General features: G+C 36.4%; 2 protein-coding genes across 4 annotated transcripts in view; both read left to right on the top strand.

Annotated features, from left to right (window-relative positions):
• RpL21 (ribosomal protein L21) overlaps positions 1-26103 on the top strand; it is a 226683-nt gene that overhangs the window by 147658 nt on the left and 52922 nt on the right. The window lies entirely within an intron of this gene.
• Positions 1-26103, top strand: part of LOC148953212 (max dimerization protein 1-like) — a 45451-nt gene that overhangs the window by 3623 nt on the left and 15725 nt on the right. For 2 of the 3 annotated variants that reach the window (XM_089087574.1, XM_089087571.1), the window contains exons 2-4: positions 11560-11695; positions 18354-18386; positions 19640-19751. In XM_089087574.1, the coding sequence (XP_088943700.1) occupies positions 11586-11695; positions 18354-18386; positions 19640-19751 (255 nt within the window). In that variant the 5' untranslated portion in view covers positions 11560-11585. Of the gene's footprint in view, positions 1-11491; positions 11696-18353; positions 18387-19639; positions 19752-26103 lie in introns of all 3 variants that reach the window. The other variant, XM_089087572.1, reaches the window with a different exon arrangement.

Here is a 26103-nt window from a genome sequence, read left to right as displayed (position 1 = left end):
TGTAAGCTTAGAATACCATCTCTAACATATCCTCGCAAATAAGGCAATGTGATAACAGCATACAAGCTCCTAAATGCTGAGGATACCATTCCTGGCCTTTTTCAACTGGACAATTCAAACAGAACTCGTGGTCATTCTCAAAAGCAATTCCGAAAACGAGCCAACACCAGACTAAGGAACAAGTTCTTCTCAAATAGAGTCGTCAGCTTGTGGAACCCCCTTAGTGAAAAAACAGTAACATCTACCAGCGTGGATGCGTTTAAGTCATCAGTGGATAGAGAGTGGCTCAACAAACTGTGGTGCACCATTTGGGACGCCACAAATGATGATTAACTATCATCACTGAAGCTGGCGGACACAGGATTCGTCCTATCGCTAGCAAGTGCGATTTAAGGTAATTTAAGGTAATGATCATTTGATCATATGCTATTTTATGGAAATAACTGGAATTTTAACTTAATTGCAGCAAATGTCTTTTAAAGAACAAACATGCAATATTTAGTTCCTCACATTAACTTATAGAAGAAAACAGGGAGATATGATTTCAATGCACAGAATTATATCTAAAACACCATTCTTGCTCTTCTTTCTTGCCCCTTGCACCACATAACTAGGGGACATTTGGAGACTCTTTTAAAGTAGCATTATACAGCCAGGGAAAGAAGCCACTTCTTCAGCTAGAGATTAGCCAACCTATAGAACTAATTCTCAGAAAATATAGTATCTGCTATGTCAACAACCACATTCTTCTTTTTACAAAAAACAGAACTTGGAACCTATAATAGACATTCAAATGCAAGATAGACAGAGTATACTATATTGTGAGTTTCTGTACAACTGGGAGGCAGCCAAATCCTTAACCAGGATATAAAAAACAATCAGGTGAGAAAAATAGGCCTGCAGAAGTCATCACAGCATAAGAAGGATAGAAATCCTTATTTGAATCCAAGCTGCAATTGAATGTGCAAGTGTTGATTGGATAGTCAAATGGTACTGCTCTTTTTTTATTATAGGATTTCCTTCAGAATAGGGCATAGACAAGACTTCTCATTCTTCAATCTTTTCAAGGGCTATGTGGATGTCATCTACCAGACTTCCTTTCGGCACTGCATTTGGAGGTTTTCAGCTAATCTGTTTGGATATAAGGCAATCAGTGATTGGAGTATAGATGCCCTACTTTTCTTTGAGGTGAAGTTTCTGGTTAATGAGTAGTTGTATATCTGGTTGGATCTGTAGCTTTTGAATTCTTTGAAATGCTTCCTGTATGTTTATGTCAGGTTAGGTGCATTAAAAGATGATATGTTGAATATTTCCAAATGATTGGTTGCATAATCTACAATTGGGGTTATCAGTCTGATTTGAATTGAACTGTTCAGTCTTAAGAATTAGAGTTAGGGCCTTATTGTGAAGTATAAAACTGTCCTCTCCCTTTCTGTTGAACATTGACATTGTTTAAGAGGTTAGCTGCTTCTTAGTAGAATCTGCATTGTCACAGGACATTTATTGTGAGGGGGCAGTTCATTTAGTGCTTGGGCTGCCTTCTTATCCACTTTCTTTTGCCTCTAGTACCAACATGGCTTGGTATGTGTCAGAATCTTTTTTCTTTGTCCTATGGCTGTATCTCTAGCAAGATATTCTCAGATCAGCCAAATCTGTGGCTTGTTTTCAGTAAAGCCAGAGAAAATTTTGAGTCATTGAGCAGTGTAACTTTATTGCCAGGATGACATTTTGTACAGATTTCTCTGGTGACTTCCATGATTGGGCTGAGCTCTGTTGTTAGGACAGAAGATCCATCTGGTAAAATTTTTGCTATATGGAGTTTGTGTTTAGCTGCCAAGGAAGCCTTTTGGTTTCTGACAGCTCCATTTGTGTAGACCTCTATGGTTTTGGAACATCATCTCCTTTTCAACTGTAAAGAGTTTGACTATTTTACACTGTGGGTACTAGTTTGTGTGATGTTCTATCATGCACAGGTTGGCTTTCATAGCTCTTATGATCAAGGAAGGACTAGATGGAGAATAGTGTTTTCTTATCTGGGTGTGCTGCCAATTTAGAACTGCTTCCTTGAAGCATTTCTATGCCCTGACAATTGACTTTCATACTTTTTGTTGCCTTCTCACATGTGGCTTTGCAGATTGGGTAATATGGTCCAACACATTTTACTTTGGTGAAGCATCATACTATCTGACTTCTTGCCTTTTTGTGTCTAATTGGGAATTCAGCAATATCTTGCAGTGATTTAGTGGGTTTGTGTTGGTATAATCTTAGTACTATGTGTTTGTGTAATGACATGTTTGGATAGTTTCCAATTGGGCTAAGTTTGTATTCTTACAGGGTCCAAATGCTTCATTTATGTAATTTATCTTGGGTAGCACATTTTGCTTTATGAAATCTAATAGGGTTTTGAGTGATCCACCCAATTTGTTTGTGCAGGCCTCTTTGGTATGAGAATCCTCAAGATTTTGGATTGTAAAGGTGGTCTGTTTGTTGTTTTCAGGCTAGTGTGTTGTCAATTATTATTTCCAGCAGTTTGGTGCTAAGTATTTTTACTTTTGAATCATTCATCTTTTTTCTGCTAAAGAGCATTGCTTTTATTTTCATTACTGACATGGGGAATCATCCTGTTTGTGAAAAATGTTCAAATTCCCTCATCAATAGTTTTAATTCCTAATTCAGTTCTGATAGACTTTTCTGTGTTATCCATGCTGTGAGATTCTGCAAATTCTATCAAGAGTAATACCATATTCCTTTTTTTTATCTGATTTCTTCCCTGTAATAAATCTTACCTTAATTTGCACTTTGGGTTGATTATGGTTCATGCTGGATTTGTTCAGCCCTTTTTTGATGATTAATAATGCTCAAAATGAAAGAATAATTGCCAATGTGTTGAAGGCTCAATGACACACCAATAAAATCAATCAGTTGTGTGTTGGGTGGATTAGGGAATCACAGTTGCATTTCCCTGGTTTGTTGTTCTATTTCCCATCATATTTTGATTTGAATGATATTGCTGGAGCAACTACTGTTTCTTCACTGTGTTCATTCTAATCATTGGTCACTTGTTCAGTAAATAAGTTTTTGCATATGCTGGCATTCATAGTCTGTCTAAAAAGCTTTATTGAAAATTTTCTTGTTTGTGAGAATGAAATATTCGGTTTAAAAAGACTATAACTTGGCTAGCTAAGATATTTGAGGATCAACATCATGTCACCATGGTAGCGTTGGAATACCAGATTTGGCAATATCAATTCCTCAAGTCGTTTTCTGTATGGTGGGTTTGAGTTTATTTCTTGTAAACAGTGGGCTTATAATGCCAAATGAAACAAATTTAAAAATCAAAGTCAGCAGAGTTTTATGCATAGTCTAAGACTACACCTGGCTCTATTTAAGGGAGCAGGGGCTAGGGCACATTTTCAATACTATTGATTAGTGTGAGAGCACTTTCTCGAAGTTAAAACTAGAATATCAGCAGATTGGTTTAAGTTTTAATGTGGATACAACTGTAGCTGTCAGTTTCAACCTCAAAGGATACTCTGATAAATCCCTCCAACTTATTGAAACTTGTATCCCCCTCTCTAAAAGTCTTATTTACCTGGGAATGCCCATTGGAAATTCAATTAAGGAAACTGTTAAGCTTGCCATCCAAAATCTGGAAAAAAAAGACAAGGATAGCTTATGCGTCACTTGTCTCTAATGTTACACACCTTAGTTGTTTACTTTATAATATTCTAACTGTGCCTCATCTTCTTGCCCTGTCTCCTATTTGGCAACTTTTTCCTGCTTAAAAAAAAACTTGTTAATCGGATTTATTTTAAATTTGCTAAATTCCTTTTACATATGCCCCCTTGGACTAGTAACTCTTTTCATCCCAAAAATTTAAACTCATTTTTCCTTTCATAATTATTGATGAAAGAGTGAAGGATTTTAAATCTTCTGCCAGTAAACTTAATCATGATTGGTTCTCTTTATTTTTATGATTGGGTTATCTTGTGATTATGATATATGATTTATGATTATGTCTATGATTATTATGATTGTAAAAACTACTTATTTTTGGTCAGTGTTTAAATTTTCTTCTCTTTTCTCTTTTCCCCCTTATGTACTCCGTCATTTAGCGGATCTGCACCCTTTTTTGTTTTGACAGGTTATAAATAAATCGAATTGAATTGAGTATATTCTGAATGAGCAGTAAAGATTGCATCAGGTTGTATGCTCATCTTTTAGCTAGCAAAATTATCTATACATCAATAAATCTACCACAACAGTCGTCTGATTCATATTGAATTATAGATAATGCATTGAAATGATTAGCTTGGAAATGAATAGAATTCCTCTTTGTAGCTCATTAGAGGCCTAGAGATGGCTTGCTCTTCATATTCTTGTAGGCTGGTAAATTAGCTTTCTATACACCTTTTTAGCCTGGGAGGGTGTTTTCAAGCTCATATCCCTACTCTTTCCTATTTCTAAGGCTTAGAAAATTGTATAAAAGGCTAGTCTTAACTTTTGAAAAACATCTCACCTAATCTTTGACTGAGTCTACTTTTATTTGACTTTAGGTCTTGAAAATCAATCTAAATCATTTGTCTAGGACTTTAAGCCAAGTTAGGACTTTTTTTCAATTTTAAAATATTTTTGCAAATATGTGAGGCTAAGAACACTTTGCTTGGGCCTATGTGTGACATAGAATTTTCTCAAAATCATATCTTAAAACAACTTCTATGTATCCTCAGTTCAAAATCTAAACATGAGTATTATGCTCAAAATGATTATAAAAATAAAAAAATTATCTCCAGGGGTGAAACATTGTATACAATCCCAAATCATAGGCAGCGCTTTGCGCTGCCTAAGTAAAGAACAATGTTGGCACAATGTATTATTTTATAATTTATTTTCCAGACCAGGGCACTTTGTATCAAAGGAGTTGTCATAGAAACTTCAAAAAGCGCTCATTCAATTGGAAAATGGGAATGGCTAGTGCCTTTTTTAATAGTCTAAAGTGATTGGAAGGCAACTAATACCCCTTCCATGCCCACTATTTCCCCAAACACATCCAATCAGAATTTTGAGTTAGCCATTTTGTTCTACATAGTCGATTTCCATATAGAAATTATGTTTTTGAGGAGGAAACTCCCCCCAAAGCCCTCAGGGCAAGGGTTGTAAGTTATGCCCTGGGGGCATACAAGGTTTTTATAGAAAGCTTTGTTGTAGAAACATCAAAAGGGCTCGTTTGATTGGAAATTCAAAGGGCTAGTGTCCTTTTTAATAGTCAAAAGGGATTGGAAGGCAACTAACCCCCATCTCATGCCCACCTTTTCCCCAAACACATCCAATCAAAATTTTGAGATAGCCATTTTGTTCAACGTAGTTGAAAGCTATGAAAATTAGGTGTTTAAGGATGACAACTCCCCGTCCCCCACCACAGCCCTCAGGGCAAGGGTTATAAGTTATGCCCTGTGGGCATATAAGGTTTTCATAGAAAGCATTGTCAAAGCGTTGTCATAGAGCATTGACTTGAAAAAGGGCTCATTCGATTGGAAATGGAAATGGCTAGTGCCCTTTTATTAGTCAAAAGTGATTGGAGGGCAATTAGCCCCCCTCTCACGCCCACCATTTATCCAAACTCATCCAATCAAAATTTTGAGACAGCCATTTTGTTCAATGTAGTTGAAATTTCTGGAAATTATTTATTTGAGCAGGACGCTCCCCCCACAGCCTTCAGGGCAAGGGTTATAAGTTATGCCCTGGGGGCATATAAGGTTTTTATTGAAAGCTTTGTTGTAGAAATTTGAAAAAGGGCCCAATCGATTGGAAATTCAAAGGGCTAGTGCGCTTTGTAATAGTCGAAAGTGAATGGAGGGCAAATAACCCCCTCTCATGCCCACCTTTTCCCCAAACACATCCAATCAAAATTTTTAGATAGCCATTTTGTTCAATGTCGTTGGAAGTTTTGAAAATTAGGTCTTTAAGGATGATAACCCCCCACAGCCCTCAGTGAAAGGGTTGTAAGTTTTACCCTGGGAACATATAAGGTTTCTATAGAAAGTGTTGTCATAGAAACTTCAAAAAGGACTCATTCAATTGGAAATTCAAATGGCTAGTGCCATTTCAGTGCAATTGAAGGACATTTCCCCAAACACATTCGATCAAAATTTTGAGATAAGACATTCTGTTCAACATCGATGAAAGTTCTGGAAATTAGGTTTTTGAGGTTTACAACCTTCCGCCCCCCCCCCTCCACAGCGTTCAAGGCAATGGTTGTAAGTTATGCCCTGGGGGCATATATGGTTTTATACAAAGCGTTATCATAGAAACTTCAAGAAGGGCTCATTTGATTGGAAATTGAAAGGACTAGTGCCCTATTTAATAGTCGAAAGTGATTATAGGACAACTAACGCCTCTCTCACGCCCACCATTTCCCCAAACACATCCAATCAAAATTTTGAGATAGATATTTTTTTCGATGTAGTTGAAAGTTCTAGAAATTAGGTATTTGCCAGCGTTGTCGTAGAAACTTCAAAAAAGACTCATTTAATTGGGAATTGAGAGGGCTACTGCCCTTATTAATATTAAAAAGCAATTGAAGGGTGAATGCCCCTCCCCTCCATACCCATCATTTCCCCAAAAACTTCCAATCAAGATTTTGATGTAGCCATTTTGTTGATTGTAGTTGAAGGGTCTGGAAATTATGTGTTTTAGTATGACAACCCCCCAAAGCCCTCAGGGTTAAGGTTGTAAGTTTTGCCCATGGGGCATATATAGAAGGTGTTGTAGTAAAAACTTTAAATAGGCTCTATCGATTGGAAATCGGGAGGGCTATTTCCCTGATTAATAGTCGAAAGTAATCGGAGGGAGAATCCCCCCCCCCCTCCACGCCCCTCATTTCCCCAAAAATTTTCGATCAACATTTTGATATGGCCATTTTGTTCAACGTAGTTGAAGGGTCTGGAAATTATGTCTTTGAGGATGACAACCCTCCCCCCACAGCCCTCAGGACAAGGGTCGTAAGTTATGCCCTTGTGGGATATAACGTTTTATAGAAAGTTTTGTTGTAGAAGCTTTAAAAAGGGCTCATTCGATTGGAAATTCAGAGGACTGGTGCCTTTTTTATTAGTCGCAAGTGATCAGAGGGCAAATGCCCCCTCTACGTCTATCATTTCCGCAAGCACTTCCAATCAAAATTTTTATATATCCATTTTGTTATTTACCAGACCCAGGTCTGGTAATTATGTCTTTGAGGATAACAAATCCCCCCAGCCCTTAGGGCAAGGGTTGTGGTCATATAGACTTCGAAGGGGGCTCTTTGGATTGGTAATCAGACGCTCTAGTGCTCTTTTTAAAAGTCAAAGTGATCAGAGGGCAGCTATCATCTCCCTTCTACACACAGGTCGTATTGTCCTCAAATGCGTTTACTATAAGTTTTGAGATAGCCATTCTATTCAAAATAGTCTAAATATCATATAACAAGGCTTTTGGGGTTGAAACAAACCCCAGAGATTAGGGGCAAGGGTTATAAGTTATGCCCAGGAGTATTTAAGGTTTCTATGGAAGGGATGGTTGTTTAACTTCAGAGGAGCTCAGTCTTTCTCCCTGAAAAAGACTATGTCAGTATAAAACGAACAGAAATTAATCAAAAAAAATTTTGCACAAAATAAGTTTTTCAAAAAAAGTAAAGAATTCCATTAAACCAAAAATGAACAAAAATAGGATCATATAATCTACCAAGCATACAATTAGCACAAATCAGTATCAATAAATAAATGAAACCCAAAACCAACAGAAATTAAAATAAGTTGAACTCAAAACAAGCAGAAATTAATCTGGGTAGAGTTCTAAATCCCATGCTTTCTAAAAGTCAGAATATAATTTGTACTTTACAGAAAAAAATTCTTTTATATGTTTTCACTTTTAAAACTTTAAGAAATCAAAAATTAATATCAGCATATGTATATTAAACTGGCAATGCACATTTTTTTTCTAGTAAATTCATTTGATGTTTTTTTTTTTTTTTAAGTAAAGTACAAATTATATTCTGGATTTTAGAAAGCACGGGGCCTTCTGAGATTTTAGGGGTTTTTAGTAGATGGTTCACTAATATCATCTGCCTATGGATGGTTAAATATTAGATGGCAATATTTTAATATAGAAATTGTGTATTTTCAGTGCATTTACTTTATGTTGGTGTATATTTGTTGAATTTTTAATAGGGTGCAAGTCAAACTGTCTTAAGTTGAACCTACAAGTTCTTTTGATGAGTAACACCTATTAGATGGTTGGAGAAGTTCGAATTTTGGAACTAGTAATGGAAGCAGAATAAGCAACTTAAGATCTTTTTCTTTTATTCTTACAAAATAAAGGCTTTTTTCTATTTCTTGCAAAAACCTGGATATATTACCAGGAATGTAAGCATAGTTTTGTTTTGTGCGTGTGGGGGGGGGCACAGAAAATAGGCAAGTTAAATAAACAATGTGGGGAACTTGGGCCATTTTTTAAAGGTCGTCAATAAAATGAAAACGTAGATATGCATGACAAAAGACAAAGCTTTTAATTAAGACAGGAACCAAATAAAATTGCCCAAAAATATTTTAGTTTCGCATTTGGTTAAGATGCAGTATTTGAACAACTAAAAGTTTTTAGATGTGACTTTCAAAATTTTCAGATGTGGTTTATCTTTATGTAGAACGTTTTATGTTGTTGTCTTTTATTTTTTAGTTGTTGTTTCTTTTACCTATCAATTAGATTTTTGGATGTGAAATGAAAATGTTTATGCTTCATTATTTTATTCAGTTCACTCTCTTAACCATAAGTCTAAACCTGTTAGTATATTTTACTATATTTTCATTTATTTATCAATGAAAAGTTATAGTAGTCTAAACTTAAAATGTTAGATAGGTATTGAGGCTCAAAAGATCTCCATGATGTCTGTATACCAGCATTTGAAAGTAAGAAAGATAGAAAACAATTGGTCCGCTCATTTCTTCTTTAACAAGAGGGGTCCTAAGCCCATAAAAGATTGGAAAGACGCACATTTGGTCTTTCTGTTCTTAACTAGTTAGTTATTGCATCATGTTAGGTCACCATTCCTTTCTGGTTGAATGACTTCTTATATACTGTTTAATGCCATGTATGAGGCTGAGATTTTGGGGGATGTGTCATTCTTTGATGGTTGCAGCTGATGCTTGTTCTTTAATGGGGTAATTCAAATGCAGAGTCCAACATGTAATCAATCATCAAGGTGTGCCAAAGCACTTGTCCCCTGCAGTTCAAGGACTCCTGCTTCCTAGTCTATCTTATCATTACAATTCTCAATTTTACAGAGAGGCAAATAGACAGTTTGAACATGGAAAGTCATACAAGATGGTATGTATGTTTATTTCTTCTGATGCTCCCAGTTCAGCTTGATTTTTGTTGCTGATAGTTGAACATTTAAAGGACACCTTTGAAAGTAAATTAAAGAACACCTCTACCAGTGTCTTACAGAAGGTGTCATACTCTATCTTGAGGCTATGTTGACAAAAACTAGGTTGTCAAGGACTTTGTTCGGTCTGCAGAACCTGCAGAGTGATTGCTGGTAGAGGCCATGATAGAGTGGGAATTTGACAACGGTGGTTGATTCCAATGGCTCTCTTTTTAGCTTGATGGTAGATGCTGGTATTTTTTGCTGCCTAAAAGGTGCTATCTGTTGTGTTGCCGGCTTGCTGCATATGGTTGCATCCGAGTAGACTCTCAAGTGTCTCTGTGAGGAACAGGCCTTTGGCTGGTTTGTAGGAATAGCGATGCACATCTTGCTGCTTCATCTGCTTAATGAATCCCTTGATGATGGGTGATATACTGGAAAGAGACTTTAGAGGTCTTTTGTGTTTTATTTTATTTGGCAGATTGAAGTTGATAAATGTATCTTAAGCCAATGATTGTGGCAAGAACCTTGGATAATAAGACGTAAAAGACTTGAGTTTTTTTAGTGGCTGCTTTGTTCCACCAGAGAAAGAAAACAGGACAGCCCTTTGAGTTTTTTATCTTTGATTTATCAACAAAGAGTTGGGAATTACTGGAATACTGGCCATCATCAAGTTAAAAACACATTTTCATCAGGTTTTTTGTCCAATCTTCTTTTTCTGTTCTGGGCTTGAATTTAGTGTTCATTTTTTGTTGTAATAAACGTCATTGGGGTGTAGAGTAGAACATTGGCTTGATATGAGTTGTCTGGATTGGGCATTGGATTTGAGGATTTACAATCTTAGTTGCTATTACTTTTTATGCTGTTGGTGATCAAATCTATTTATGTAGTATGTGATGACCAGTATCCTTGACCTTGTTTAAATCCTTGACTAGTAGGGTGCCATTTTGCTGCAGTATATCAGGGGCTCCAGTTGAAGGTAGGGGTAATTGTCCCCCAAAACTTGGAAAATACCTTTTCTTGTGTTTTCGAAAAAAAAAAAAAACGAAGCTGTCCCCACCCCTCTATTTGAAAAATATATGTACTGCATCTTATTGATGTTGTCATTAGACACTTTGGAAGTCCAGAAATGCTACAACTAGTATTTTTCACTGGAGAATGCTTCTAATATTGCAGTTGTTGAGTGAAGGATTGTATCAGTTGCTGAATGAAGTTGGTAGAAGCCCCACTGGGTGTTAGGTATGAGCTATTGGCTCTGCAGAACCATATGATATGGATATGCACCATCTTTTCCGAGAATGAAATGCCTCCCACAATGCTTATGGCAAGGTTTGTAAATTACGCCCTTGTAAATTATGCATAATTAAAGCTTAAAACGACCAGAAATTTCTATTAAAGAATAAATGAAATCTACAACGAACAAAAATTTAATGAACAATCATTGCAAGCACAGAAATAACAGGTATTAATATAAATAAATCTTAAAACAAGTAAAATCATATTGAAATATTCAAGTCAAATTTAAACCAAACTTAAAAGTCAAGCTTATTGACTCTCTCAACGTCTGTACTATTCAGTGAACTGAGCAAAATTATTTACAAATCGGTTGTGGAGAACTACAGAGTTTTTGGGTTGAATGTATATTTGTGCATTTTCAAGAAATATACACTCGGTGTGAAGTTGCCAGCTTTGTTGGACTTCTGATTTTCCTAAATGGCTCTGTGGCGATCATGTCTCCCACAATGACAAAACGCTTTTGTTTTAGGAAAGCTAGAATTGTGTGGAAAGATGTCTTTCGTATCATGGTTAGTGCTGGGATTATACATCCATATAACTGTTTGCGATTATTTGTTTTTCAAGCAAAAATTATTGCTTGAAACATAAATCTTAAGACCTATCACTTTGACACCCTTATAAAAATATCTGACCTGGATTCCATAAATTTTATGTTATGGATGATGGAATTCTTATTTGATGAAAGACCTGTTAGAAAGAATTAATTTGAAGTAACCTATTGATTAACTTCTGTCATTTTGATTGGAATGTAAATTCAAAGTGTTTATTTTTTATATTTACTTATTTTTATCATGCAATTAGGTGACTTTATTATTTGTGCCTTATAAGAAAATTTTACAAGAATCAAGTAACTAGCCTTACAAATACAGACCACGTGTACTGCACCGGTGGAGACATGGACTCATCAAGTGACAGTGGAAGTAGCTCAAGAAGTTTTCAAGATAAAGCTCTGGCACGATCGTGGCCAACATCTGGAGCCAAACAAAGAAAAACTTCAACTTCTGAGTAAGTATTTCCTTTTATTCTTTTCTCCTTTTTTTGAATGAGGTAAAAGTTGCTAAGACTAAAGTATTTATATCTCAAGTTTAATATATTGACTAAATTTGAGCTTGGGTTGAAGGTCCAGTAGTGTTAACAGAATTCAAACAAGAGGTCGAGTTGTTTGTTTGTTTTTTCTTATGATTATTTGATAAAATATGACTATTAAAATTTTGATTATTTTGCCTACTTTCAGCTGTTTTTCAATTTTTTACTTGGTACAGAAATCACATCATATTCAACATAATATCGCTGATTTAGTCTGCCGTGACTTTAGGGGACCAGAGGATCTTTAGGGGAGAGGCGGAGGGGGCACTTGTCCCGGATGCAGAAATTTTAACGGCGCAAAATTTCAAACAATCAAACGGTTGTAATCATTTTGTAATTTTTGAAATTTTACTAGTAAAGTAGAGGACGTAGTTGATAAATGAAAATAATTAATAAATTATTAATTAATTAGTAAAATATGTTAAAAATTAAAATATTTTTCTTTTTTTTTTCTTTTTAATTTGGCCTGCAAATTTTGTTGGAGGGGGGGGGGGGGGTTGTTGCCCTTCTGAACTCCCAAACCCTTAAATTTGTTCTTTCTTTTGCTATTTGTGTTCCCCCAAAAGTGGTATTTATGCAGTTTCTGAGCTTATTGATTATAAATATGTGGCTAGCTGTGCAATATGAACGTCCAAAAATCTCAATAGGTTAAGATCACAAGTGAGCGAGTCACGCCTTGCTGAAATCTGAGTCGTACAAGCATGTTCACCCTATTTAAGTCACTTGGGCTCTGAGTAGGCCCTTTGATTTATGACTTTCCTTTTGGCTGCTCTTAATCAAAACACATAGATGCATATTTCACAGGTGGTGTTTGTTCCATCAAAGCTGATATTTAACTGTTTCTGAGCTTGTTAATTACAAATCAGCGCTTTGCTTGGAATCTAGAACCCCAAAATCAAAAATCGTGAAGAAGGCAAATGAGAGGTTTAATCTCCTATTCACACATCCGGTTTGAGAAAAACAAATGACTTATGTGTAGAGATCTCAAGACATTTGCAATTCTGCTCGGTTTGCAACTGGGGCACAAAAAGCACTGCTGCTTTATATGTGTGTGGGACAACAGAGACAGAAAACTAAACCCTGCTATGGGAATAAATGACAGTCTCAGAAAAAAGTGTGGCTTGGGGAGAGAGTGTGGCGAAGGCTCTTCTTGTCGACCTAAAAAATGCGTATCTACCTTCACTGAATATTAAATTCGGTCTATCGAGAACTTTATGAAAGCCATCGGTAAAACACCACATTCGCTAAATAATTTGTCAAGATTAATGAAATAAATTTGTTGGACCGCAAATAATGAAATTAGTGGCTAATCAACTTTTCCATGATTTATTGAATGGTGTGGAAAATATGACACGACTGTCTTTCAGAACTGTTTGTTAACACTTTATAGACAACCATCAGCCAGAAAGCTATTGGAATATTATACAAGAACCACGTTACTGCAATTATAGCATTATATGGGATATAAAATGTCACTTAATATATAATTCCTGAATGACTATTTGGATTCTTACCCGGATAACCCTGGTGGTGTTAGTGATAAAGATGGAGAAGAAATCTACCAGGACATTTTTCTCGAATAGAAAAGCGTTATCAAAGCAAAGGGAGTACTGCAATGTTGGTCGACTGTTGCTAAAATTCGCGAAGAGATGTTTCTCAAGTAAAATATCGCAGGAAATCAGGACGAAAGCATTGGATGGCATGTTTATTCATACGTAACGCTGTAATACGCAAGCTGACAAGCACTTACGTAACCCTTTATTACGTGGGTGAGAAACTGAGGCCGATAGAGAAATTCCGAAATTAGAAATGTGTTCGGGAATGAAGTATCGTCCGGAAACAGAGGTGCTTTACTGAAAACTATAAAATAGCTTAAATTGAGAGTTCTATTTAGCAAATTTATTATTCATATATCGGAAAGGAATGAATTTAAATGGAAGAGACGTTTGATAAAATGTATTTTATTTTATTGTAGTCCAACATATGTAATTGATTGTAACAAACATGCTCGCATTGGAAGCTAGAATTCCTTAAATTTTTAGTAGCATTATATTTGGTAACGTTATAATGCAATCAGTAAAACTAAAAAGTATAAAATACACATGTGCAAAATATACAAAAAAAAGACTGTAAACTTTTCTTTTTTTTTTTCTTTCTTTTTTTTTACTGTTAAATAACCTTAATTAAAGTGACACACAAGATGTCCATAAAGTCTCTTTACACTCAAAAAACTTTTTTACAAAGCCAGTTGATGAGATATTTTAACCAGATTGGGTTTATTTGGTGCAGTAGATTTTTACAGGTGGACCTGCTCCTCCACAAGAAATTACGGTTCCACGCTCATAAAAATGCAATTGTTTCTGGTATTTGTGCCAAATGACAAAAATAAAGAGATGCATCCAGTATCCTGGAACATATTTGTGAGGATAAAGCATTTCTCAAGTGAGTTTGTTTCAGTGAAGATTCAATCCTCTGCCTGTTTCCGGGATATTAAACAGATACCATGCGAGAATGCAGAGATTAGAATATCCAAATTCCACTAGAGAGCTTCTCCTTCGTAGTGTAAAAGTGAATGTGTTGTGTGGAATTTCATGCAGTTCATTTTTCTTCAACGAGGCAACAATTACTGCTGTCTTATAGCTCGACTGTCACAACAAATATGTGGCACCACAACTGATTGGCCTAAAAACAACCACCTGTTTTCATCAAGATGGTGGGACTGTATGTTCGTCATTTCTTCAGTCAAATATTTCAATCCCGATGGATCTGAAGGGCTAGGCCATGTTAAAGATATTGCGTGTCAAACAAATATAAGCTGAATTGAAGCAAAGGAATCGTAATTTTTTTGCCATCGTTGATCAAGCTATCTTGCAGTGAACATGGTAAGAAATTGAGTACCGTTTTGATGTGCTTCGTGCAACCAAAGACACTCGTATAAAACTTGTAGTTAAGAAAAAAAAGCTTTTTTAGACGCTGGTTAAAATGAAATAAATCTCGTTAAAATATTTCAACAACTCCTTTCCTAATAAACTGTTTTCATTGTAAACAGACTATGGACATGATGTATTTGGAATTACCATAAAGTGGCAGATTATTTGCACTTGGTTTATTTCACACTCTAAAAGGTAAAATGTACATCTTAAGAGAATCGAGACCATTAATCTCGGAATACCCTTATCATAACTTAATAAACCGCCCAGGATTAATTACTTATTGAGCATAGAAGTTACTTATGTAAAAAGAAAGCTATTTATTCTACATTTAATGTTGCAGTTCTGGTGTTCTTATTTCGCAGCTCAAAATGAATAATTCCAATATGTCGCTACAAAATACTTTTTGACTCAGACACACCAAATGGCGTAATAATTTTAACTAGTAAGAGAACTACCAGTGACATATTTACAAAAATCTTTACAAGTGTAGATCCATCTTTTTTAGTGAAAAGGCCAAAATAGATGGATTCAATCGGATAAGGATCTAGCTTGAAAATTTATCTAAGCCCTAACAACGTCTAAACTAGCCCACATTGGTGGGTATTTTTTATGGTAAGATCAATATGTATCGATGTCTCTATCTTTTTTTTTTTTTTTTTTCTTTTTTTTTTATAGAAAGGTAAAAGAAGGGTGAAGAAGGGAATAAAGAAAACGTATGGGTGATGTACAAAGTGTATCAGTAAGGCACCGTTGCCATGGAAGTCTCATAGGCTACTACTCTGCGGGAATTTGCAAATTTTGTTAGTACTTTATTCATGTTTAATCATAATCGCGAATTCTTGCCTCCGTTTTTTTTTTTTTTTTTTGCTTTTTACATGCGCATCATCTCTTCGCGCTTATGAAATTCAGAGTTCTCTTTTGATACATAGATAATTGGTTATAACTACTAGATCGAGATTTAGTATTAGACGTCTTGGACTTCTAATTTAGGAAGGTTTGCCAAATGAATTAAGATCGTGTAAGTTTATGAATTAGTTATATTGTTCTCAGTTATCTAGTTGTTTCTTATTTTCTTTGGCGGGGGGGGGGCTGTCAGTGTGTGTGTATGTGAGGATTTTGGCGTTTTTTCTTTTGCACAGTTTGAGTGTCTGATGCCGACTAAGTCAAGCTCCTTTCTATTTCCTTTCCCTTATTTTAGTTGAATTGTTTTTGTTAATGTTGTTTTTTAGTCCCTTAAGGGCTGGGCACACGTAGCTGATTTCGGGAATTGATTTCCAAATCAACGCCGATTTTAAAAGAAATCGGCGTCGATTTGAGCTTGAAAAATTTTCTAGTTTTCGGCGCTGATTTACAAAATCAGCGCCGATTTTCATCATGATCATAAAAAAAAAACTGGGATACAAATAAATAGTCAGCCAGAGATGTCTATGGTGAAAGACCCGCTACTGAGCTGAGAATTAAACTGAGAACTAAGCCGAGATCAATCATGCAACTATTAATAAACTCCAGTTGACTGTTTGTGTCCATAATTTTTTGTTTTGAAAATATTCCGCAAAAAATTTTTGCGCGATTTTAAAAGAAATCGTTGATTTTGAATTGAAGTTATCTAGTATTTTGCAGTAGGTTGCATAGGTTGCATCAAGACATGGCTAATTGTGTGACATGACATGGTTAATAATGGAGAATTATTTTCTAATGATTTTCAAAAAATTTTAAATAATTAAAAAAAAAAAATCTTCTTACCGCTATCGTTTGTCCACTGATGCTGAAATCGGCTACTTGTGCCGAGCCCTTTACAGGCTATAGCGCCAGGGCATTTTTATTGATGTGTTTTTTTTTTTTTTTTTTTTTTTTTTTTTTTTTGTAAACAAATTCAATTACTATTGAGTTCCATCGGGAGAAATCTGTAAGGTGGCTATAAGTTTGTTGGGTTGGGGGTTTTCCTTGGCCTAAATAATGACGCTTTTCCAGGACTTCTTTTTGTGGATATGGATCGCTAAACAAATTGGGACTTTTGAGGAGGTTAAGAGAGGAATGCGGGTCGGGAATTTCAGGAAAAGGGACTTGGTTCGGATGTCAGTCTTGATAGGCTTGGTGAAATCTATCTCATCTGTCTTTTAGGTTTGTAAGGTTGGCAGTTCTAAGGAGGAAGATATACGGGATTTTAAACCTTATATGAAATCCTGTTCAATCACTTTTAAACAGTTTCGATTCTTAACTTCGAATGATATGATACCAGAATGGACAGGCGTGTTCCAATTTTGGCCTGATGAAAGACATGCGCGCACAGAGATTGTGTCTCGATGTATTTTAATTTATTCTACACTAAATCAAAGAGAGCAATGCATTGCCTTCTTTCATAGGATTTAAAATATGAAATTTTTAGAAACAGAAACGGCAATGAGTTTGACGTGAGGTACGGTCATTCGGGGAAAGATAGGAATAAATATGAGGGAGCGAATTTAAAAAATATTTTATACGCATGCAGCTAAGAGAATTTAATTCATCTGTTAGGTATAAAGATTTTAAGATATAACGCTACTAATTTCTGTAGGAAAATTTAAGAATTGACACTTTGTTCAGGAGCTTCCATCTGTAAGGAAAGTTATTGCCGAGGTCATTAACTGAAAGGAAATGTTCCCAATAACTCTTATTGGGATTCATACGGTAATTCGGCTGTCCTCCGACAAAATCTAGTATCTACATCTGAGTAAGTTCCGAGAAAAGCGCAAAAATGTTGTTTTGCTCTTTGCATTTTTGCCGTCTTTATTTAATCAATGAAGTGATGATGCTCATTTTATGGTGCTGCTGATTGTTTTCACAGATTTGTAGATATTGGGTTTTGTCAGAGGACAGCCGAATTGTAAGGGGGAGGGTCAGAAGGGAAATTGTGGTACTTTAAAGCATGTTGCCAGCATGCAGAAGAAATTCAGCACATTTACTACAAAGAAAATCCTATATGTACAACCGAAAAAAATGATACTATATATCTGTAGGGTAGGATAGTATTCAAAGAAAATGTCTCCGTTTAGGTAACGCTCCATATACTTTACCTTTATCCAAAGGTCATTTTTTGCAGTTATTAAATTGGGAAACACGCTATAACAATAATCTTGCGCCTTTTGCACTAAACAAGGAATAGCTCTGTCATCATAAATGTCGAAATTACAAGATAAGACTTTTCTGTTGTGAAACAATCCTTAGATACATACAATCATCAGGAAAAAGAGTTTTTTTATGATTATTTTGATATATTTGGTACAATTTCTTCGCTAAATAATCAACTTATATAAATATATATATATATATATATATATATATATATATATATATATATATATATATATATATATATATATATATATATATATATATATATATATATATATATATATATATATATATATATATGTAGACACTGAGACAGTGTAATGTAAAAATGTCCCTTATTTGTTTGTTATTCATTTACGTCAAAACGCTTGTAGTGTGAATTCAATCAGTTTCCCAGACTTAATAAGTACTATCCATACTGAGTAGGTTTTTATTACTAGTGCCCATATCAATCATTTTGTCAATAATATTGCCACTTCCATTATTTTCTGAAAGCTGCTGATCTAATAACTATTTCTTCTTCTTTTTTTCAGTCGAGTTTCTCATAACGAGCTGGAAAAAAGTCGGTGAGTGCTAGAAAAATTTATTTCTACATTTTGCTTTATAAATGGCGTAGATATGAAGTCTTTGCGGAATTCTGGTTAAATCTAATTTAGTAGCCAAACTTAAACCTTGCTTCTTTTTTTGCTTGTTGTGATTGTTCATTTCACTGTCGCGTTTTGTCACTCTTGTTGTCATTATTTAATCTTGCCTCACGAATAGAGGAAACGATAGAACTGATGGATAGGCGGATTTTATGGAGCTGCTTGTAAAAATAATAATAAAATACAACATAGCTCTCTCTCTCTCTCTCTCTCTCTCTCTCTCTCTCTCTCTCTCTCTCTCTCTCTCTCTCTTCTTTTACTTGTAGTTAAATGGCTTATTTAACAATAGATACAGGCAGTAGCTGCCATAACTTATGGTAAACACCTTGTAGTCAAGATGCCATATATTTTGTTGTTTTACTTTTTTTCATGGAGAGGATTCAGCTATAAGGAAGGTGCTTTTGTAGCAATTTTACTTTTAGGTTAACATTTTCACATACCTGCGACACCGTCAATGTAAACACAATAATATGTATGTATATATATGGGAGACGTCATATGGTATTCCATTAGGTACTTGGTCCAGGCGCAGTCATTTAGTCTAGTTTCCGGTCGACCAGTTGAAGAAGAAGGGCTTAATTCAATCTGTCTTCACTTACACCTACGTATACAATCTCGTTTAAGGAGGGATTAATTGCCATGAAGTATTAATGTATAATTTCACAGAGTGTGGATAGGATAAATAGATTCTATGAACAACCGGTCTCAATATAGTGAAAATAGAAAAAAATTGAGATATTTACATCGACACTGGAAAAAAACAAATTTAGCATTAAGATACTGTGGGAGCACCCGGAGACCTATTTCAGTGGAAAACGAAGTTTTTATTCGTTCGAAAAGACCTACTGTCAAGAAATTTTGAGGAATCCGTGTATATGGGTTTTCAATAGAATAGAATGGTAAGACCTGCGAAGTTTCTCGTACACAACTTGCAATAACCAAAAATAAATAAAGCTCTGCTTAGCTGAAGCAGTTCAAAAGGCCCTGTCAACATTCCGTGTTTGATAAAACAGGGCTATTTCCTTAAATGGAAAACTAGCATTATATTTCCTTCATTTTTAAAAGCAAAAAGAAACAATCCAATTGACAAATTAAAAAAACTCCAATATTGAACCGTCAAAAGCGGGAGAAAACTCTTTTTTGTTTTCTTGGAGACAAATTTCTTATTTTTTTAGTCGTGCCCACCTTCGTACATGTTTGGACAAACTCCGTGAACTTGTACCGATCTCTGAAACAGCGCGCCATACTACTTTAGGCCTACTCACGAGAGGACGACTTTTTATACAGGTAATACTTTCAAAGTTTTTTCCATTTTTATTTCTTATATTATCTCTTGTTTATTTTTATAACTTACAAAGTCAGCTATAAGACACTGGTGTTAAGATGACAATATTTTTCAAAGCTATTGGGCTGAAATTGTACAAGTAAAAAGGAATTGTTTGACTGGGCATATTTCTGAAAGCTTGGCTGCCAAATGAGAATTTTGCTAGCACAGATTATGAAAATTAGACTATTTTGTAAACCAATGGTGAATATCCCCTGGAAGTGCTTTAGGTTCATGGCCCTAACGTAAGAAGCACACCCAGCGTATGGTAGAGGTGAGAGTCAGGCACTTATGCAGATGAGGATCTTCTTGTCCACGCCCACCTTCCCAAATCTCGAGTTTTTTGTAATTTATCCACACAAATTTAACCCATGTCACCTTAGGTATATTAACCGACCTGGACATTATGTTTCCACAACAGATATCCAGGGACACGTGCTAAGTCAGAACAGTAAATCATGGCCTGCATAAAGTAATTAGTGCTAATGACAAAAGCGTGGAAGCAGTAAAAGGCCAACATAGCTGTGCATGGTCCTCTTCTGCCCAATATGTTTTGAGCTTCACTATTCACTTCCTTCAATGAATCACCTCTTTCCTTTAAGTTAGTTCTTATGACCTTTTCTCTTTGTTCCCATTCGAGGACATCCTGCATGTCCTTTGATCCCAGCTGGATTGGCAAAAACCACAATTTTGGCAACCTGTCCTCCTTCATATGTGGAGCATGGTATAACCAACTTAACCTTTCTTTGGTTATAGCACTAGAAAATGGGATCGAATCACATTTTCTGTTAAGATTATTGGTTTATATGAGGTCATTTAAACGAGCTCCTGACTATCTTTAGACAGTTCCTCTGAAAACATCTAACATATTTTCCTCTCGACTTTTTGAATTATTATCATCATGGCTTCTAGAATCCTAACATTAGTTCTAAGACTTATCTTCCTATTCTTCCAATTTTTTTACTACGAAAGTTTGCCCTGCTCCTGGGCTGTTCTGCTCCTCGGCTATTTGCTATATCCACCATGCTTACGAGTCATATTATCTAAGTAAGTTAAGCAATCCCCTTGGGATATTCTGTTCCTTGCCTAAAATCCCTTTTCATCCTCCTTTATTTCTAATTAAAAAAGTTTTGTCCTCTTATTGCTACTTTTCTCGCACCCTTGATCCCTCAAGTCCTCTTCATGATTTAAGTCTTGGATATGCTTTCTTTTCTCATTTGACACTTCTCCCATAGCCTTTACTGTTTTCCTTAGGACAAAGTCCATAAGATAATCTATATATATGAACTGTAACAAAACACAACCTTACTTAATTCTTGACCTAATACCGAACCAACTACTAACCTCGCTTCCTATCTCAACGGCAGTAGCATTATTCTATAAAGTACCACTAACCAGTCTAACATTGTTATCTGGTACACCATATAAGGAAAGAATCTTCACTGAAGTTTTTTTTTTGGCTGAATCAAATGCTAATCATAATCCATAAAACTCAGGGCTAAAGGCGCCGTATCCAGGATTTTTGTGTGTGTGCGGGGGGGGGGGTACCCGATTTTTTCCGTGGACTTTGTCTAACATCCTCGAGCAACATTACGTTAGCTCGAGACCGTTAGTCCGCCCCTTGCGAACGAGGACGCCTCCATTAGGCATACTTTCGTATCTTTAAGGGTTTTTTTTTTTTTTTTTTTTTTTTTTTTTTTTTTTTTTTTTTTACGCAAAAACAAGACAACTATTTACATACAATTAAATACTACAAGCTTTTTTTTTTTTTTTTTTTAGACAGCAAAAACAGTTAACGCAAAAAGAAGCCAAATAGTAGAAGTAGTCTATATATATATATATTTTTTTTAGCTAAAAGTAAGGGGGATTATCTATAAAACGAAATCCAGGCGACGATTTTTCTTCCCTGCAAAAATGTCGATGACCTTGTCAGGGCAGATGTCAACGTCCCTATGGACTGCAAGGAGGGCTAAGCCACTCAATCGTTCTTTTCCTGTTGAATTTCTCAGCCAGATTTTGAGCCTTCTGAGCGTTGAGAAACTTCTTTCCGGAGTAGCAGTGCTAACAAGTAACGTCACAAGAACAGCCAGAAGAAGAAAAATATTTGGAAAAGAGGTGGCGTCGAATGCCTGAAGCGAAGACACAGCACAAGTAGGTCTCTCTGATACCGGAACATTCTCCCACTTGATGCGCCATAGCTCAATTTCTTACTTCAGACAGTCTGGCTCGGGAAGAATATCGCCATACAATTCAACCAATGACTCCGGGTTTAATGCCTTAGTATCAACAGAAACAATTTTGGCAGGAGAAAGGACGCTGAGATTTGACAGCAGTTTCTGGTGAAGCACAAATCGTTATTTCAGCTCGGAAGTTAAGTGGTTCAGGAAAGGAATAAAGAGCGAGGTTCTGTAGTGGTTGAGAAGGTCTGCATCGTCTGCATGCATACTCTGGCCACCTCTCGTCCTTGGACGATTCATCTCCAGTCCTAAGTCGCTGGCAAAACGCTGAGCTTCGTCGAAAATAGACGTGAAAGCAGTAGCAGCATTTCCTCGCATGTTTTTGAAAGGACAGTTTCCACGTGCCTGCATGCAGCTGCCAAATCACAGTCAACTGATTGAAGAGTCTTGCACAGTGGAAGTGTAAGACAGAAAAGCTCTTTGGCCACATGGAGACACACAACAAATTGCGACGGGTTCATTTTGTCCAGCAAGTGCGCCGCTTTTGTAGAAGTTTCTGCATTTCCATTCTCTTCAAGAGCTTCCAGGGATCGCAGGATTGGTTGGTATAGCTCAAGAAAACGCACGACTGAATCGTGGCGCTCCGCCCATCTTGTTTCGCTGAGTCCGGTTAAAGTATGTTTCCTCGGATCCGGTAGTATTTCGTTGATCTTTTCTTTTAAATTCTGTGTCCTGAGTGGGGAAGTATGGTAAAAACTGCAGACATGTGACAAGAGACCGAAGAAATGCTTAAACGCCAAAATAGAGCATACAGAAGAGATGACCAAGTTGAGACTGTGCGCACTACAATGGACGTAAAGCGCCTTCGGATACTTTTCACGTATAACAGCCTGGACACCCCTAAGATGCCCACTCATCGCTGCTGCACCGTCATATCCCTGACCAACCATCTTTTTCAGAGTAAGACCAAGGCTTTCGAGAAATTGCTGGATTGATGAAGCCAGACCTTGCCCAGTCAAATCAGAAACTAAGGTAAAACCAAGGAAGTCCTCATGCAGGTTCCCTTTGAAAGTGTAGCGGACGCAAACAGACAACTGCTCGGTTTTCGAAACGTCCGCCGTTTCATCGGCAAGCTCCGAAAAGCATGGACTTGCGTTTACTCTTTCCACAATAGACTGCTGAAGAAGCTCCCCAGATTCAGCGATAATACCATCTGGATGATGGGAGAAAGATATGTGGCATTTCCGGCCGCAGAAAGAAGATGGTTCTTCAAAACATCGTCGCCGTATCTCTCCCTCAGCCACAGTACTGCTTGGAAGTTGCCATCATTGTGAGAAGGTTCTGGATCCGAGACCGAAATGGGGCCAGAATCGTTGGTACAACGAAGGGCAAGCTGTTGCCGCCCACAAAATATCACCGTCTCAACAAATGGTCGTAACTTCTAGCGATTTTCTTGAACCTGCGCTTTCCTCGCCGCGTCTACTTGTTGCACGATATTGCCTGCTTTTTCTGCGAGACAGAAATGAAGTTTTCAGCCGATACGATGCAGTTTCTATGAAACTGCTTGTTGGTGAGCTGTGAAGCACTCTATCGCATCCTTCCAGTTCCTGAATGGTTTGGTGACTAGATTCCCAAGCGCTGGTGGCAGCCTTTGCCAGTTGTCTCTGACGAAAACAGAACGCAAAATCTGCAAAAAGCACGGAGAGTAGGACAACCAACTGAAACGAGCGATCCAAGTTAACTGAAACTTCAGCTTCCGTTTTTTCGGATACTGGAAAAATGTAGGAGATATCTGGAGTCCAAGGACTCTTCAGCAAATGAAGTTTAGAATTTGCATCGAGACTGGATGTTTTGTTGACAAAACGACCGGTGTCATTTGCAAACAGCGACTGGGTTGGTGCAGGTACGTGTTGCGTCGTGGTTGGTTCCAGTGTGCGTGATTCAGAAGCTTCAACGATGGCTCCAGTGCCCTTCAGATCCACTGGTGTATATGAATTGTTCGCAGACGTCCCACTAACGCCACTGTCAGAAACATCCCTGGTCCGCTTGGGCGCGAAAAACGACGTAATATCACATTTCCTCTTCAAGTTGAAAATCGCTCTTCCCCTATCCAAGTCCGAAATTGAACTGAAGTGAACTAACAATCTTGCACTCTCTTATAACATTTACCTCGAGCCCCCATTAATCCTAATTTACTATGCAAGGTCTGACCTTGCATAATAAGGCGAACATGGGCTTGTCTAATTGCGTAAGCTGATCACAACCGTTCACCCACAAAATTGGAATAGGATTTTTGTATGCCACAAAATGCAATAGGATAATAGCGCATATTAACCCTAATTTACTATGCAAGGTCAGGTGAACATGGGGTTACCTAATTGCGTAAGCTGATCAGAACCGTTTACCCACAAAATGCAATAGGATTTAGTGTGGGAGCATTTTTTTTTTTCTGGTAAGGTTTTTTCTTTACAGGTATTTTTTACACTAATTTTCAACTCGGTCAAATTTTTTTTTTTGGGGGTGGGGGGGGGGGGGGGGGTGGGTTTCAAACCGGATAACCCCCCCCCCTGGATACGGCCTTGGCTAAAGGATCTGATGAACCAAAACCCTTCAGTTATTTATTCTAGTATAACAGTTGGGTCTTTTTCCTGAAAGACGGTTTCCTTTCCTTTTGGAAAGGAAAAGGACCTGAAGCATTCCTTTTCCTGAAACCTTCTCTTGACATTTTCTCTTCAGTGTCACTAACCATTCGGGAGAAGGAGAACTGTCAATCCAAATTATTTCCTGTGACCATTGAGGGATCTCACAGGGTTTTGGAAGTTTGTGAAGACCTCATTGTTAAGAAATAAATTACCATCAGATGTAGTTATTCAGGGAGCATTCAACCTGCTTGAATAAATAATATTCCTATACAATGAGAGATAGGGAGAGAGCGCCCCGAGAAAAAAAAATTATTACGGAAAAAATAAACTTAATTTTTTTTTCCCCCCCCCCCCCGTCCTGCAGACTCGGGACAGCGTATACCTGTGGTTGTAAAAATAATCTTACTCCCACCAAGAATGTTTACCAAAAATATGCATGCTTTATCTGTTTTCGTAATGTTGCTTTTTGCAAAGCGGATTTGAAGCAGTTAGTAGCTTGCATTTCATCTAATTTCTGGGTAGATGTCTTAAAATTCTAATTTCTTAATATTGGGCATGTTTTAAATGGTATCATCAAGTTTGGTTCCGATTTTCGAGGGATTTCGTCCTTTATGTATAGCAGAATATTTTGACTATTTTCATCCCTTTCCTTTCTGACGTTATATTAGGAAATTCACATATTCTCTAAACCTCCAGGAATCTTTTAATATTTGTATACTGAAACAATCAATTCAGTTTCATTAATCTAATAAACAATCAATTCTCATGCATATTTTCTTTCTTTTAAATCCATTCCTTTCCAGGGTGTAGAAAATCAATTGATGATTCGCCGTTTCAAAAGATTGCTTCATTAAATTAAATAAAAGAGATTGCTTCTATAATTACCTTTTAACCTTTGAAAAGCTTTATTTAGGCTTCATTTTCTATACTTTCGAATGAAATGGAATAAAAAGCATGAATAGTTGCAAAATAGTGCTCTTATAAAATAGATAAACTAGATTGTAAGTCCCAAATTTATTTGTTCCAAGATTATTTTTTTCTCCTGTGAACTCCATTACTATATTGCTTTTTTTTAAATGAATTGCTAAGAGAAACACACTTTGAAGTATATATCTTTTTTTCATTAAAGCAAGATGAAGTATATATTATTAAAGCACAAATGACACTCAAATCTTCAAGGAGTTTAAAAAGGTGGAATTCCCATTCTTATTTTTGGTAATCTGTGCCCATTCTAAGTTTAAGTTGATTGTTCTCTTCGATTTCCGCTCATTTTAAGTTTTTACATTGGTTTTTATTATTCTTTGTAAAATAAAAATTTTAATTGATTTAATGTGTTAATTGTAAAAGTAATAAGGATTTTTTCAGTTTTTCAGTCTAAGAATTAAAATGGTTGATTGCAAATTAAGATAAAGGCAAGTTTTGAATATTTAGTCAGAAATTTCGGCCAGATGCCGTTTTCTGAACTAATTTTTAATGATTTTATTGCTGAAAATATA

The sequence above is a fragment of the Artemia sp. Qi Xiang Cuo genome, chromosome 4 (genome assembly GCF_049724085.1).
Source record: "Artemia sp. Qi Xiang Cuo chromosome 4, ASM4972408v1, whole genome shotgun sequence".
In the NCBI taxonomy this organism is placed as follows: domain Eukaryota; kingdom Metazoa; phylum Arthropoda; class Branchiopoda; order Anostraca; family Artemiidae; genus Artemia; species Artemia sp. Qi Xiang Cuo.
The sequence above is the reverse complement of the archived record's forward strand: the minus strand, read 5'-3'. Positions and strand labels throughout refer to the sequence as shown.